Below are 16,170 nucleotides of genomic sequence, written 5' to 3' on the forward strand. Positions count from 1 at the left end.
ACATTAACATATGAACACTGTATTATCCAATGTGGCTGCAATTATCTACTTGTATCTGGAGCAATAAAAGTGACAGAACTCCTGAGACCAGTGCAGTGTATTTCTGGGGCACATCCTGGAATACATCTGAGCATTTCCTGTGCCCAGAATATTTTATTGCACAACGTTTCATTTCAAGTTTAGTGAAATATGTTTTGTGACATTGACCGCTTGTCCTCCCAAGATGGCGCTGATGGATGCCCTGGCATCTCAGTGCACCTGACACCGAAGCAAATTACTCGTTTGTGAATTGTTCACCGACAATGGCAATAAAACTGATTCTAAAACAAAAGACTAAATCATTCTTTGCTGATTTCTTTCAATGAGTCCAAGTGCTCAACCGTCCCTACTGATTCCACTTTTCTGTAGTTTCCAAAGCAAGTACTGTTCCCTTCAGTGTGGACATTTAGACCAGATGCCCTTTCTGACACGGGCCCTGCCATGTACCCAGGCTTGAAGCAGCATTTCTGATCCGGCTTCAACATTTGTTCCATTAAAATAGCTCTGAGGGGGACCAGCCTGTAAATGACAACTAAGTTCCTTCATGTTCTGCGTGAACCTCAGTAGCCAAGCGTCACCTTTCAACAGTCCAGACATTCGACATGTGTACTGTGAACGCTTCCACACATCGCACGATTCTTTCACAGCTATTTAAGACGCTGTTGAAAAGCGAAACGTATAGCTCGTCATATCTTTAGATCGTCTATTCTGGTCTTGTTGCTGCTGTGTTTGGTGCTGCGCCCTGGCCGGGCCTGTGTGGGCGACCCCGGGGCTGAACCTGTTCCCTTCTTGCCTTTCAGGTCACATTCCTCTGGTTTGCTCGTGCTGCTCCTCTCCACCGCCATGTTGTCCTTATTTTGTTTGTAGGCTGTTTTGTTATGGTAGGGATGGAAAGAGGGGTCTGTGCCATCCGTTATCGGGGAGGAGAGGTTGTAACTTGGAGGGTAAGCAGGCTGACTTGGAGGTTGTCCACCGAAGTAGTCGTCATAACTGGGAACAATTGGCACCGTGGTTGAGCCGGCGTTTTTGGACATGAGTTTTCGTGACGCCCTGTTTCTCCTGAACGTAACTCCTTGGCGACACTTGGTGAATCCTAAGTGATATATCTCTATGAGGTTGAGCAGTAGAGACACACTGGCCACTCCAAGCATGAAGATGATGAAGATGGTTTTCTCGGTGGGGCGGGATATGTAGCAGTTCACTACATTGGGGCAGGGCCGCCTGTTACATGTGTACATGGGCTTCAGTTCAAAGCCGTATAAGAGGTACTGAGCTACAATAAAGCCCACCTCAAACAGTGTCTTAAAGATTACATTAAAGACGTACGTGCGCAGTAGCTCCCCCTGGATACGCACTCGCCCTTTATTGTCTACCACCAAATGGTGTTTGTGCTTTGCATCTGAAATGAGGACTTGGTTGTCCGGATGATTCAGCTCCATTTCCCTGTCTTTCTCCTTTTGCTTCCCCTCCATTCTCACAAGATGGAGGATGTGTCCCAGGTAAATGAGCGTGGGCGTGGACACAAAGATGATCTGCAGTACCCAAAACCGGATGTGTGAGATGGGGAAAGTGTAGTCGTAGCACACATTCTGACAACCGGGCTGTTTTGTGTCACAGGTGAACCCGGACAGCTCGTCTCCCCACACCTTCTCTGTGGCGGCGCTCAGGATCAGGATGCGGAAGATGAAGAGCACAGTCAGCCACACTTTCCCCACCACTGTTGAATGCTCCTGGGCCTTCTCGAGGAGCTTCCCCAGCAGATTCCAGTCCGCCATGGCTCTGTGTGTTCAGACCTGCGACTGAACAAAATCAATTAGTGTAGCAGCTGAAGCAGCTCTCTGAATAAATAAAACAAGAGAAAAGAAAAAAGGTCATAAGCGCTGAATTTGGGAGTGTTCCATTTGGACGTAGACGGATTTAGATTTACTTCAGGAGGGTGTATATTTGGGAAGTGTGGACAAGAGGGAGCCAGCTTCACATCATGTTTGTGCAATTCTTGACTTCAGGGCACTCCGGCCACAGCAACATGATCCACAAGCAGTGAAATAAAACACTGCCCCTGAGGTACATGTCAATAAGAACCCGCACAAGCTATAAAGTATAAATACATCTAGAAACAGGAGAACTTAATGTTCAGGCTGATAAATAAAAGCGAGGGGTGAATAGATACTTTTGATTGTATTATTACTTTCTTACAAACACAATTTTTCACAGCATATGAAGTGTAGTTAATACAAACACGTCTATATATATATATATATAATTTATTCAGTGTTCAGGCTGTACAACTGCATTTTTACCCTTATGTTCAACAGTTTGACATGTTTAATAATCAGCGTAAATGTTGGAAGGTTTGATAGATTAAATGTTTGCATTTGCCCACCTTGTCAGCTGATACATCTCCTGTGTTGAATCTCTCCGCGACTGCCGGGGTCCATGAGGCCGTCTCGACAGGCCTCGGAGGATCGCAGGCCTTTGGGCAGTAGCTGTGCCCTTGAATGGACTGAAAAAGTGGACTTATCCTGTCTCCAGTGTTGTTCACACCTACATATCCCTAAAACTAAACTCTAAAACTTGGAAAGTAAAGGAAATGGGCCTATCCAGAACAGGCCCGCTGCTCTACCACTGACCGCAACACGTAAGACAGTAGTTTGACTCTCGCCATGTCCACCCTCCCCCTCACGGTTAATTTTGGCACAGGACTCACTCATGTAAACTGCCAGAGCCCCCTACTCGCTTATTACTGTGAATGACAGGGCAGCAAGCCAATGAAGATGACCGCTATATCTGTGCAACGTGAAGTGCCCCAACAGTCTAATTATAGCACTCAGGTCTCTCCCACTGAAAGGGTGTGTACACGAGGGTCAATGAATGGAAATGACTGCTCATCTGCCCTGGACTAGTTAAATGGAATCACAGTCGCTTCTTCAATATTATATCCTGTTGTCTTATACTAGTCCTGAGCATGAGTATAAATTAATAGGCATTTTCAGTGTATTTCTTTTCTTTTCTTATTTTAATGTAATGTCTGAACAACTACAAAAAAAGAAGAAAGGACATTATGGAGCGCACATTTCTAACCCTGACATATGCAATTTGTAATATCTGTAAACCATGAACATTGATTTTGTTCCCGGGTTAATTATTTCATAGATATGTGCTTTGCAGCCAAATACAGTTATGTAGTTAAGGTATTGATCAAATGTGCAAAAGTCTCAAAAGGCTGAACACCTCTCACCCTTCTCAGTGGGACTCTTTTTAGTTACGGTGAACTTTGACTTGAGAGACTGATCCGTTAACAGATTGATTTCATTTTGTTTATAAGACGACAATCTCTGGCTAATCCAGGCTGACTTGGACTCGTCCTTAGATGTGCAGAAGCAGCGTTTGCAGGCTCTTCCCATCAGATAGAGAACCTCAGCCAGGTTGAGCAGCACACACACTCCAGACACAGCCAGCATGAAGACAGTGAAGATAGTCTTTTCTGTGGGCCTGGAGACGAAACAGTCTACCGTGTTGGGACAGGGGTAGGAGTCGCACTTCACCAAGCGCACCATTTTAAAATCAGGATAGATCAAGTAGAAGATGTAGAGGAAGGCTACCTCAAATAAGATTCTGAAGATTATGCTGATCATGTATGTCCACCACAGGGCTCCAGTGATCTGAAACTTCTGGTTCTTAATGCGTTCGAGCTCCCGTGGGCTGCCACGGCCAGACTTCCTCAGGATCTTCTTGTCAATGTGTCGACGGTGGGCCACATGCATGGCCACCAGCAGGGCCGGAGTGGACACCAGGATGAGCTGAAGTGCCCACAGCCTGATGTGGGATATGGGGAAGAACTGGTCATAGCAGACGCTGTTACAGCCAGGCTGCTGCGTGTTGCAAATAAAGCCGGACTTCTCGTCACCCCACACACTCTCTGCTGCAACCACCAACACCAGGATTCGAAAAATGAAGATGACAGACAGCCAAATGCGTCCAATTCCTGTTGAGTGCCTGTTTATGCCGCTGATAACGGCATAAAAGGAACCCCAGTTCATTTTCGACTCCAGGTCTGAAAGAAAAGATGGATCAAAGGTAATTAAGGTATTAAATGTACTAGGTCATCTATAGGTTCAGGTTATACTCACAATCACATAATGCAGCAGGTCTAACTACAGTAGAGGTTTACCACAGTCTTAGCCAGTAGTGCAAGCAGCATACGTGGTGCCAGATCTAAAGATGGCCATCTTCATCTACACTTTGAGTTTTAAATTTTTGCTACAGTAAGGGCCAAGACGAGAAGCTGAGTGGCTGTTTAAAAGCTGGGGCGATGGCCAACCACCATGCACCGTCACAATACGCAACAGGTCAAAGCCAATTGCAGATCATTCAATAAGCCACGTGATATTCAGTAATAATACTGTACACCCAAACTGACCTACAGCCCAGTTAAACCCTGACAAACTGCCAACAAATGTTCCAAGGGTTTGCCAAGACATATTACAATGACAGACCTCCATTGTTCACTGCACGAGATGTGGACTTGAACTTGGTCAAATATAACCATCACATATTTAAACATAATCAGGGTCAATGACAAAGACAACAGCACAATGCACTTGAGTACAACAGAGCATAGAAATTGGATATGTAATTACCTTAGGCAGTGATGGTACACAATTATGTGTACAGCGTCTGGAGAGGGATGAATAATATTGTATTTTTCTGTTTTATATAAAGTCAGAGGGTTGGATATAGAACAGCATGCGTTAGGAAAATGCTAATCATTCCTCCGCCACTAGCCTCTGCCCTGCACCGTAACAGTCATATGCTCTTATATAAAAAATTTACATACAATGGCCTTCTTTATTGGGCTGCAACAAGCCCCTTTACAATTCAGATCAAACGCCTCAATTTCCGCCTACCCCGGGCCAAAGAAGAATCTGTGTGGACACAAAGGCTGGAGCCTGCCACATTATTTATTGTGCTTGACAGGGCAGAGGGGAAGGACTGCTTTGACCTGTCAGAGAGCATGGGCCCCTGACAGACCCTGACAAACAATACTGTAAACAGCTCGACAAGCACAAACACCTTGTGTCATAATAATAAATACAAATACCTCTATTAGCTTCATAGCCTGCTTATCTTTGTTAGTTGTTTTATTGGATTGTGCATCATATGTGGTACTTCAGTTTATACATTGTTGTTGCTGAATAAATAAAACAAGAGAAAAGAAAAAAGGTCATAAGGTCCCTTGTAGCAGTGGGTTGGTGATAGCATTAGAGCAATATCAAAAAGTAAAATAAAAAAATAGGATAGGCTTGGATATAAAATAATGACAGTAAGAGTGATTGTAAAGTAAGATACAACTATATATATATATATATATATATATATATATATATATATATATATATATATATATATATATACACACATACACGCAAAGTAGCATTGACATACTGTGCAAAAATCAAATGGCCAATTGCTTAGAAGTTATTGGGTCATTGTTTCAGTCAGATGGTGAGTTCCACATTACTAATCTATGTTTTGCCCCATACATAGCCTGCTTAATGATTTAGTTTTAACTTTTTATTTTATAGATTTTTCAAACCAGTGTTTAGCTTTTGACCGCCGTTTTAAAAGAAAGATGGTGGGTAAATGGCACATGTTCCATTGGATTAAGTACAATGTACATTGGCCAACAATGTAGCCATTTGTAATGGCTGATCACATGACCTACAGCGTGTGCTGTGAACATTTCTGCGTCACTTCTGACAGATCTGTAGGAAGTGTTGGGTGGCTAGTAATTTCCTCAATGGGACAAACATAATTTATGAGTGCAAGGATGTAGCCCACTCTCCAGTCAAACGCCATATACTGGAACCAAAGACTAGCTTTATTCATCACAACAAAAAGTCATAAAACAAAAAAACTGTTATTTTCAACTAGAAAAAATAATGTATATAATGTAAAGTACAATATACTCAAATAAACCCACATGTACTCAAGCCCCCTGCTCTACAACAAATAAAATACACTAACACAAAGTCACAGATGTGGAAAACATGCTATATAAATATTATTACAATAAAAATAAGTGAAAAAATTAGGGCTACAGCAAAATTGTTTTGTTAATCGAACTGTTGACTGTTTTTCTATTAATAGATTTGTTTTCAGACAGATGATCAGTGAATTTTATTTTATTAAATAAAGTTAAAACTGCGGTGCCTCAGGACATTACACTAAAGTGTACGTCCCACCCTTATACTTTACACAGATAGATTGATAGTAAATATACTGATAGACTAATAGTAAAATTGTAATGTATAGAATGTAGTTTATGTCAAAGATGGATCTCCCAGTGGTCCAATATCCGATTGTCAAGCGGATTACCAATCAGAAAAATGCTTGGTTTATTTGTGTCAAAACGAACATGGCTGAAAATCCGAGTAGATGTCTGTGGTAAGAAGTAGGTAAGAGAAATTTGAGACCTGTGCTAAACAAACAGCTGAATTGTCAAAAAGATTGTTTCTGTCCAAAATGCTCCTGCATTCTAACAGAAAGCAGGCAGGACCGGCTCGTCAGGCAACAAGACAAGGATACTTCACATACAGATTTTCACTTTAAAAACCTCTTATTTAAATATTAGATTAATCCAAATCAAACTGGTTTGTTGTTACAAGCACAAAAAGATGGAGGTTAGTGCTAGGCCTGGAATGCCCCATACTATGGCTTTAACTTTATTATTTCTTAAATTGCAGGTGGTTTTATTCATGTTCCTGTGTTAAGGCAACATTTTGACGACTCTTTCCCATTCAAAATATATAATACTAATCTATAATATTATACTAATGTGTCATCATTCTGAAACTGATGGATTTCTCCAAAACACCTTGAATAATGGGAACACTTAAAGGTGGTATGGACGACTTTTTTCAGCAATTTTTTTTATCATATTTCCTCGTGGCGTGGATAAATCATTAGTCCTGCCACGTATCAATCATAAAACGCACCTACCGCTCACCTGCAGCCGCGTCAGGCTCGTCCCCACGTTTCCGCGTGCCTAAGCGCATGGATCTATCATAATATAGTTCCCTCAGTGTACGGGGCAAAATGAAGACGGAGAAAGACAGTTCGAGCTGACGCAGAAGTGGACAGAAATCTACGGGAGACGAGCGATGCGATGCGCTCCGTTGCGCTAATAAACAAACGCACGTGTGTGTTGTATCAGTCCACACGGGGAGTGCGCATGCGCACTTCCGCCTGCGTTCTCAAATCGCTGAAAAATCGTCCATACCGCCTTTAAGAGTTTGACCTGGCTTGTGTCTTTAGATTTAATGCCATAGTGTGGAACATTCATTACAGAACAATAACATCTCTATGGAGACTAGCAGGGCGGGCGCCCTTTACCTGAAAAGTTACATAGTGTATCTTTAATTAACTTTGACTAATGTATCTCTATGGACAATCGTCAAAGTGTTAAAAGTAAACAAAAAACAGATGGATCACTTCTAGTAAATATATCTATAATAGAAGAATACTTTTTAATGAACGTCAAGTTAAGTGTCTTAAAATCTCCATTATTTTGCAGACTGAAGATTCTAAGAGGTGTGACAACATAATTCAGAGCGTTGTTGCTAATCTCTGAAATGCCCAAAACTGATCAAACGTAAAAAGAAACTACACTCTATAGTGATTTGGAAAAGACACTTTTTTTTTATACCTGCGACTAAAGTTTGATGGGTAAATATCCTGAGTTCACTGCACAGTTACATGTGCATCACCAGTTACAACACAGCTCTGTGTAAATTACTTTGAGTGTAGCATGAGATCAGATATTTCTCCCATTCCAAGTCTCTCTTCTTCATTTTCAGGTGCATAGTACCTGCAAAGTACAAACAAATACATGAATAAAGATTTGCGTTTAGTTGAAAAGAATGTGCATGCATGGATAATTGACATACCAACAACGTTCTTCATTTGTTTATGTTTTGCATGTCCGTTTTGGGTCAGTCTCAGTGACAGCGATGCACCTCTCCTGCAATTCAGAGTGAAAGAGGTTCAGCTGTAGTTAAAAAGACTCAAAGGCAAACTACTAACAGAACATTTTAATCTACATCAATCTTTCACTGTGAAATAAACTTGGGACAAACGGTGCTTAGGTTCTTAAGTATTTATTCAGACTGGCTTTTAACGCTCTGTAATGTAGTGACACTTTATTTTGTACAGTTTGTTTTTACCTAGTTTAATGTTTTGTATTGCCTTGCTTTTTATTGTGAAGCACTTTGGCCACTTTGTGTGTTGTAAAAGGCTCTATAAATATAGGTTGATTGATTAAGTTTGTCCAATTAATTTGTGGACAGTGTCAGAACAAGTGTGAAAATGATCCGTGATGAGTTTTACTTCATTCATAACTTAGTTTAATGTCAGAAAGTATGAGAGCGAAGCGCCCTTCCTCCGCTAGAGCCACTCAGAGAAACAAAGGTAAAAATGAAGTAATACGCATAATGGATATTGAGTATTTTCTATAAATTATAATAATCAGCTGTGATGTATTTGTGGCGATACACTCCAGAATAGGACTTTAAAAAGGTGCAAATTGACTCAAGTTAGATTTAATGCATTTAAGCTACTAAAAGCCTGTATGATGAAAAGGACTTAATTTGTCACTCAATATCATTGGGATGGCCCTTTAATGATATTGATATATATAATCAAGACCACACATTAGTAAAGTTCACTTTTCACTTTTGTAAAAACAATAACCAAATGTAATTATCTTTTTTTCTGGTGTATGTACTCATACAACCATATGTTTTGGCCACATTGACCATTAGCCTGTTCTCAAAGTCAAATCTGATGCGCTGAGGACAAACTAGGAATGCCACATGAGCACACACAAGAAAAATCAGTGCCAAATATCTGCAAAATGTTCAATATCAGAGCGACACAGATTTCAGGGAAAACCTAGGATACAATGTATTGGGGTGTAAATCTAATATGAAGGATCTAAAATGGGAGGATAGTGAAGTGTTTAAGATAGTCTTTCAATAAAAAAGGAAGGCTTACAATGTACAAGTCGGTGTGATTTTCAGCCCATATCATGTATGTACTTTGTGTGTATTTTCATGACTGTGTTCATTCCTGTGCTACCTCATGGCTTGAAAGTTTCCCTTTTCCAGGAAGAGCTCCACTGTGACTCTGTTCCCCTCTGGGTATAATCTGGCGTAAAGGGTCCTCTTGTGCACCATGTCTCTGAACCAATCCACTGCTTCCTCAGACCAGCCTCTGCTATTCACGGGCGACACCTGAAGGGCGTTTAACAAAATGCCATGAACACAGATAAGACGTTTCCTTCATCACTAACAGGAAAGACCATAACTAATTAAGTGTGTACAAATGCCAATAAAGGAGTTAAACGGTGCTTTAAGCATTTCCACTTATGCAAATACGCTCATCCACTTGGTTTCTGTAACTAAGGCAATAGATTACAGGTAGAACACACAGTTCAAAAAGTAACATCAACCAAGTAAATTACCAAAAATATTAAGCATTAAATTGCCCCAAATCTGTTAAGTATCACAATGTCATGCCTACAAACTTATCGATGTATGATTTCATACTTACATGTGCTAAAGAGACTTGACCAGCCTGAAGTGGCAGGACAACCATTTCAGAGGTCAGCTCCTTTATATTTGACAGAGACAGACAGAATGAGTCCCCATAGTCCAACCTCTTCACCTCCACAGAGATAGACATCTTCTTAGTATCAGTGTTGACATCATCTAGCAGTGAGAAGTCAAGACATGACCGAACTACACAACCAAAGAAACACTGCCATCTAGAGGCTCACACGAGCAAGAGCCTACCTTTACTTATTCCACATATCTTTGTCACTTGAGACCTGCACCATTGCCTCTGTTGAGGAACCCAGCCCATTACTTTAGTTCCAATGTCTGGAATACAGTTCTGGTCTGCAAATGAATCACTTTCTTTCCAGGTGCTGGAAGAGATCCAAATATTGACATCAGAAAATGTTTGATTTAAAGCAAAGCTTAGAAATCAAGGCACAATAATACAAATTTACTCTGTGATCAGTGTCTGCAGCTTTTCCTTTGCATCTGCATGTTGGATGTAGAAGTTGCCAGGGTTGACAATGTGAGACACGACAACTTCGATCTCTTCAAATCTCTTACTTTGAAACTCTGGGATGGTTATGGCATTCCCTGGGTGCCCCCTTGCTCTAGTGGCATCGTCATTGTCCATAGCAGCATCAACCAACAGAAGTGTGTCATCAGACGGCACCACCTGAGACATTTCTTCACTGGTCACTGAGCTTCTTTCAGATTCAAAATCTGTAACTATGTTCCCCATGTCCCACAGTTCAGTCTTGGTCGCAATCACACATGTATAAGTCAAAAAGCCAACAGAGTCCACTTGCTTTAACTTGAAAAGCGGGACATGGTTTTCAGTATCGGAAAGCACACCTGGGGGCCATTCAGCATCTTCTTTGAATCGGTACGCTTGATCTGTAGTGATTTTTTGCGATGAACCCGTTTGTGGTAGCAGACTAAAAACACTCTTGTCTTTTGTCTTTACTGCACTGAGAAAGTGCAGAAGTTGAGTGGATGTTTGTTTTTGATGTTGCACCTGGATATCATCATCACGTCCCCATTTAACCATGGGGAAACTCACATAAGGCTCTTTGTAGCCAGTTACTGGGTGTATCACAGGTATAGGTGGTAGCAGCAGCTTGTGAGTATTTGTATTGACAATCTCAGAAGAAGCAGGTAAAAGGATCGCTACATGGGATGAGCTTTTTCCCACAGATTCTTTCTTCATTTCTGTTTCCTGCACAGTGCTACAGGAAGCATTGTCAACAGCATCCTTCTCTTGCACTTCTGATGCTGTGGCTTGGTGTACATTTACTTTGTTGTACTTCTTGGTATATTTTTGTGGACTGACCAAATGCTTAAAATGCTGAAGGTGCAGGTTGGCCCTAAGCACCTGAACAGCTCTGCCAATAGATCTCATGATAAACATGTTCTGTAAGATCGGCCCTAATTTGAAAGTATACAGCTTCTTGATTGGTTGGTTGTGATCATGTTGGTCAAAGTCCTCTTGTGATGCTGAAAAACAGAGAACTTTCAGTATTCACCAAGATAAACAATAATTTTATTAAACTTACCAAATTTAAGGTTCCTGACCAAGTGAGATAACTTTTCAATCGCTTGACATTTTGCATCCAACGTTTCTGAAAGACTCTCGAATGCACTGGTTGAGAAAGATGAATTTAAAAATCCATGGACCTCTTCATAAGCCTGAGACATATGCACACACATACACAATAATTATATTTAAGATTGATTAGAGAGATGCTAACAGTTCTTTTATCAAGATAAAAGACAAACATTTATGCGGCGTAAAATGATTTACATATTATTGGTCAGAACATGTTTAATCAGTGTGTGATGCTGAGGTACATTTTCGTTTCAAAATCCAACCAAATCGTCAGATTTAGCATGTGGCAGGTTAGGACCATGGCATTCAGACTAATGCTACCACAATTGAGATTTTAAGGTGCTAAAAAACGAAACATAGCTTTTATTCAAAAGTGGAAACCTTACCTTGTTAGCCAAGTTGTCCAACTCTTTGTTGAGCACATTACGGGCATTTTCCAGTAGAAACAATTTGTAGGTCAGCTGCACCTTTTGTGATATTTTGAAGGACGAAACGTCCTGATTTGGCGAATAAACCCTCATGGTCTCTGCGCAAGGTGCGGCTCATGTGCTAATGCTAATGCTAATGCTAACGCTGGCTACGATAGCCGAGTAATGCTAATGTGTGCGGTCAACTCCGGTAATTACGATTACATGTCAAATACACGACTTTACACAAGTAAACATCAGCACCGTTTCTTCTTGCAATGTCTGTGGACAAGTCCGTCACTTTCTCACCCTCATGAATCAAGGCTGGCTGCCATGGATGTTATGGTGGCTGCCCACAAGTCAGAAGGCTCGCTAGTCCGAACCTGTGAGGCTCGTGCGCCAGTTAGGGACCGTCTCTACAGTAAGTAAAGTGTTTGTTTAAAAATGTGTTATCTTAAAAATATCAAAACATATTAAGAAAAAAAGTGAAAGGTGTGATATCAAGAGACTCAAACTACTATTATAACTTAGCGTTGACTATCTAGGTTGGCTTGGGAGCTATTGAAAAGAATCCAAGAAGGACTATGGCACCTAGGATTAGCTACTTGGATTCATGCTCAATGTTGTTTTTTTAGTGTAAATACTCGTGGGGGGAAACAGACTCAAGCATCCTCCCGGTTAACGGCGGCGCCATGACACGGACATAGTGCAGTCTTGGACTCGTCGGCTTTGGCTGGCGGGGATCGGCGAATAAACGTTGGTAAGTCTAACGTTACTTTGCATTCAACTGGAAACATCTGTGAGACTTCTACATTTGCAGTTGTCCAGTTCTGATGTGCTGCTCTTTCTTTTCTCTGTCTCCAGCCTCAGTGTGAGGCCTGATTGAGAGAATACCATGGACTCAGACACGCGACATTGCACTTGTGATATAATTATTGTTAGATATAAATAAAGTATATATGAGACCGGTTTACAAGACCTAACACTCTACAGAACAGAAAACAGGAGGACTGGCTGGTCACTATTGTTTTTCTGTACAAGACCTCCTTAGATCCTCACAATGTATGTATAATATTTAATAAGTGTGTACAATTTGGGGGTGGGGCATTATTTGACACATTTATTAGATAAAAAAAAGAACAGTCCTTGATGAACAGTTACAAAGGTTCATTATAGGTGCATTTATTTTGCTGGTGAAATGTTTAAATCACACAATAAATGACAGTGAGCGCAAGATATTTTTGCAAAACATATACACAGCTGCAAATAATACAACTACAAATACAATCACAATCACCAATTGTCCAATATTATGATTTAGAGGTGTTGTGTTCAGATCACCGCAGTAAATTGTATAATTTTTTTGATAATCCTGCATCTGAATTTTGACACTTCCAGTTACACACTGGAGTTTCTTCATGTCTGGCACTTTTGACTCGTTCAGCAGACTCAACCATGTATTCTCACAACATTTAAATGGATTACCACTAATATACATCCTTTGGACCTGGCTAGTTAAAGTATACATCACTGACTGGTTCAAATATTGTAGCATGTTGTTTCTTAAGTCAATTTCTATAAGAGGTGAGCAGGCTATATTGCTAGGTAAACTTTCTAAGATATTGTTTGATATGTTTAGATGAGTTAAAGCCGGCAAACATGGCAAAACTACTTCAGAGATATTGAGTTCACTGAGTGTTAGTGATTGAAGTGTTTTGGGCAAAGCCTCTATTGCCCCTTTTTGGATTACCATACAGGGATTGTTTCCAAGATTTAGAGAAATGAGATGGTTTCTTTCAAAAGTGCTATTATACAATGTCTTAATGTTATTTTCTCTCAGGTTTAGATGTTTCAGCGTCCTTAACTGTCTGAACGACATGCAAGAGGACATAGGCGGATATTTGTTTTGTAGCTTGATGGCTGCGTAATGGTCTTCAGTGGAACAAGGTTGGACTGAATTGTCTTGTAGATTCAAACTCGCTATTTGTAAAAGTGTTTCAAGAAAGAGTGGAGATATATGAACAAGTTTGTTGCTTTGGAGGTCAAGATGCTTTAGGGAGGAGTAGAAAATTGGTATTGTGAATCCACTTTCACTTTCATTTCTAATATTCCAGCTAATGTTGTGCACACAATTATGACTAAAGTTAAGTGTTTCTAAGCTAGAGAGAAGGCTTAAAGTCTCTAATGGAAAAGTCCTGAATTGGTTATAGCTTAGATCAATGTGTATCAGTGGCGTTACTCTCCAGTTATAATGAAGGTAATTTTTTTTTATTGCTATATTATTCCCATGTACAACTTCATTGTAAAGGGCATTATCTTCAGTAACCATTTCGGCTTCTGAAATCATAGCCCCAATATTGTTTTGCTGTAAGTGCAGATATCTCAGGTGGTTTAGTTTTGGCAAAATCGGAAAATAGAGGAGTTTGTTGAAGCTCAAATCCAGTATTTCAAGTCTGTATGGAAGGTCATTTTGATGTGTAACAAAGAACTCAATAGAATTCCCACTCAGATTGAGATATTTAAGCGAATACAATTTGAAATCACAAATGTTAGCCAGGTTATTTTGAGCCAGATTTAGTTTTTCTAACTGCCTCAATAACTCAAATGCCCCCAGTTCTATAACTGATATCAAGTTATTGTCAAAAGAAATGGTCTTCAAGTTTGTACTATCTTCAAACATGCTGCGTGACAGCCGCTGTAAAACATTACCACTCATCTTTAGGTGATCAAGAGTAGATTTGTTTTGCAGATACAATTCCACTGCCTCATTTCCCAAACCATTCGAAGATATGTCCAAAATCTTGAGTCTGTTGATTGACTGAAAAGCCTTGCCATTACTGTGGACATTGTTGTTCAGCATGTTCTGGGACAAGTTCAACTCCTCAAGTTTAGCCAGGTTTTGGAAAAAGCCCTCTGAGATGAGATCCAGCTGGTTGGAGCTCGCGTCCAGCTGTTCCAAGTACGGCAAGGCAAGCGCGTGCAACTGTCTGATGAAGTTATTGGACAGGTCGAGCCTTCTCACTCCCACGGCCAAATCCGGCGGGACAGAGGAGAGGTTGTGGTTGCTCCAGGACTGCTCCTTACAAATGAAAGAACAAACACTACTCATCATTATAAAAAGAAACATTGAGAACAAATATGCTTAATGCAGTCTTTGGCAGTAATATAAAAGGAAACATTTCATTGTACCTTTGAGTACGATTGTCCCATTGTATAACGCTCATAGCTCAGCAACATAAAAGTCAATACAAGACTTCCCCATAAATGTGTGACCATTGTGCCTCCTGTAGATCATGTGCACCAATGTGGCCACTGGACCTCACACCAACATAACACAAGAGGGAAGGAGGGAAACAGCTGCAGAGGAAAGATAGGCCATGAGGATATATTTAGAAAGCATTAGTTCCATGTTTCTCCGAACTGAAATAGAAGTTATTACTTTTAGGTAAGTACTGAATATGAAATATGTATACAGTGTGTATTATCATAGAATTGCGCTACCCTTGATATTCTCAATGGTGAGCTATAAAAGGGGAAAACATAAATTAATAATAATGATATAAAAAATATAAATACATGTGGTTCCTTATCACTGCGAAGAATCCCTCAACATCCAGAAATAAATTGTTGTGATATTTTTTGCTAATTTATTTTGTGGACACATTCCATGTAATACGTTCATGAAATATGTATTATCAAGAATCAACCGTAGGCTTTTTCACAATTTAGCCTACCAATTAATTGTATTTTATATCTAAAGTCATTTAAATATTTGTTTGCTTTTTAAAAGTTGATTTGTGGTAGAATATAAAGCTGACATATGCTGCGGAGCATCACACACTGGACTCTGACTGACTTCCCTCTGCAAAAAACTTGGCTGATTTGTTACATGAAAAAACCTTTTTTACCTTTACGTTCTTCTCATCGCTCTAATAAGCGGAAACATTGAGTGTTACAATACCTGTCTGCACAGCGCTTCGTTCTTTTTTAGTCAGATAGGCCTAATAACAGACATCAAAAGCGTTCTCGTGCCACCCTGCGATTTAACTGATGCAGGATGCGGGTCAGGCCAAGAAAGAATCATTTCATAACGGGGCGAGTTGGGCCAGGTCATAAAAGGCAGACCAGTGGCCATGGTTGTGTTTTTGCTGTACATGCACCTTTGCATTTAGACACGCCTTAATTAATTTCCTCATAAGACTCTTTTTTTTGTTTGTTTTTGTTTCTGTGAATATGAGTCGGATTGTAATAAAACGCATAATTTTGCAGCTTACAGCTTAACATGCAGAGAATATGTCTGTTGTCATGTCTGTCCGCCTTCCTGTGTCTGCCATGCTCCACATCTGCTCTGCTCCTCTCTGCGCTGGGCTCCTGAGAGACACAAACCCCCAGTTCATTTTAAATTAGTCAGAAACTAGCATTTCTTAAAATCCGCTCATCACTAACGGAGAGTTCTCTGTGACTGAGGAGTTTACCTGGTTAACTCCAATGTCATGAC

The 16,170-nt window shown here is 40.4% G+C and overlaps 3 protein-coding genes across 4 annotated transcripts; all 3 read right to left on the reverse strand.

The window, feature by feature from the left end:
• Window positions 1–408: 408 nt before the first annotated feature.
• LOC140353434 (gap junction Cx32.2 protein-like) lies at window positions 409–2,945 on the reverse strand. 2 transcript variants are annotated; one of them, XM_072438008.1, is made up of 2 exons: window positions 2,423–2,945; window positions 409–1,832 (listed from the first exon to the last, which is right to left on the reverse strand). In XM_072438008.1, exon 2 carries the CDS (start codon window positions 1,812–1,814, stop codon window positions 726–728), a length of 1,089 nt encoding a protein of 362 aa, XP_072294109.1. In that variant the 5' UTR covers window positions 1,815–1,832; window positions 2,423–2,945; the 3' UTR covers window positions 409–725. The 2 variants fall into 2 exon arrangements, with proteins under 2 accessions (XP_072294109.1, XP_072294098.1); XM_072437997.1 differs by having other exon boundaries at window positions 409–1,838.
• Window positions 2,946–3,192: 247 nt separating this feature from the next.
• Window positions 3,193–11,797, reverse strand: LOC140347672 (uncharacterized). Its single transcript, XM_072434227.1, has 10 exons — window positions 11,652–11,797; window positions 11,213–11,345; window positions 10,112–11,153; window positions 9,894–10,027; window positions 9,652–9,809; window positions 9,178–9,332; window positions 7,989–8,062; window positions 7,816–7,909; window positions 4,947–5,071; window positions 3,193–4,093 (listed from the first exon to the last, which is right to left on the reverse strand). Exons 1-10 carry the CDS (start codon window positions 11,784–11,786, stop codon window positions 3,255–3,257), a joined length of 2,889 nt encoding a protein of 962 aa, XP_072290328.1. The 5' UTR covers window positions 11,787–11,797; the 3' UTR covers window positions 3,193–3,254.
• A 1,041-nt stretch (window positions 11,798–12,838) lies between these two features.
• LOC140347113 (transforming growth factor beta activator LRRC33-like) lies at window positions 12,839–14,954 on the reverse strand. Its single transcript, XM_072433452.1, has 2 exons — window positions 14,862–14,954; window positions 12,839–14,751 (listed from the first exon to the last, which is right to left on the reverse strand). The coding sequence occupies exons 1-2, from the start codon at window positions 14,946–14,948 to the stop codon at window positions 12,880–12,882; spliced, it is 1,959 nt and encodes a 652-aa protein (XP_072289553.1). The 5' UTR covers window positions 14,949–14,954; the 3' UTR covers window positions 12,839–12,879.
• Window positions 14,955–16,170: the final 1,216 nt, after the last annotated feature.

The sequence above is a fragment of the Eucyclogobius newberryi genome, unplaced genomic scaffold (genome assembly GCF_026437365.1).
Source record: "Eucyclogobius newberryi isolate DKJ021-1_F unplaced genomic scaffold, fEucNew1.0.hap1 SCAF_11, whole genome shotgun sequence".
Lineage (NCBI taxonomy): Eukaryota > Metazoa > Chordata > Actinopteri > Gobiiformes > Gobiidae > Eucyclogobius > Eucyclogobius newberryi.

What these genes read in the sequence shown, in the direction of transcription:
- LOC140353434 (XM_072438008.1), bottom strand. Translation starts at nt 1,814, where the DNA reads ATGGCGGACTGGAATCTGCTGGGGAAGCTCCTCGAGAAGGCCCAGGAG.
- LOC140347672 (XM_072434227.1), bottom strand. Translation starts at nt 11,786, where the DNA reads ATGAGGGTTTATTCGCCAAATCAGGACGTTTCGTCCTTCAAAATATCA. An exon ending in AATTTACACAGAGCTGTGTT is followed by an intron (nt 5,072 to 7,815) that starts GTAACTGGTGAT and finishes ATTGTTTGTCAG; the next exon opens with GGTCTGTCAGGGGCCCATGC. An exon ending in AGATTCTTCTTTGGCCCGGG is followed by an intron (nt 4,094 to 4,946) that starts GTAGGCGGAAAT and finishes CTTTTCTTTCAG; the next exon opens with ACCTGGAGTCGAAAATGAAC.
- LOC140347113 (XM_072433452.1), bottom strand. Translation starts at nt 14,948, where the DNA reads ATGGTCACACATTTATGGGGAAGTCTTGTATTGACTTTTATGTTGCTG. An exon ending in TGGGACAATCGTACTCAAAG is followed by an intron (nt 14,752 to 14,861) that starts GTACAATGAAAT and finishes TTCATTTGTAAG; the next exon opens with GAGCAGTCCTGGAGCAACCA.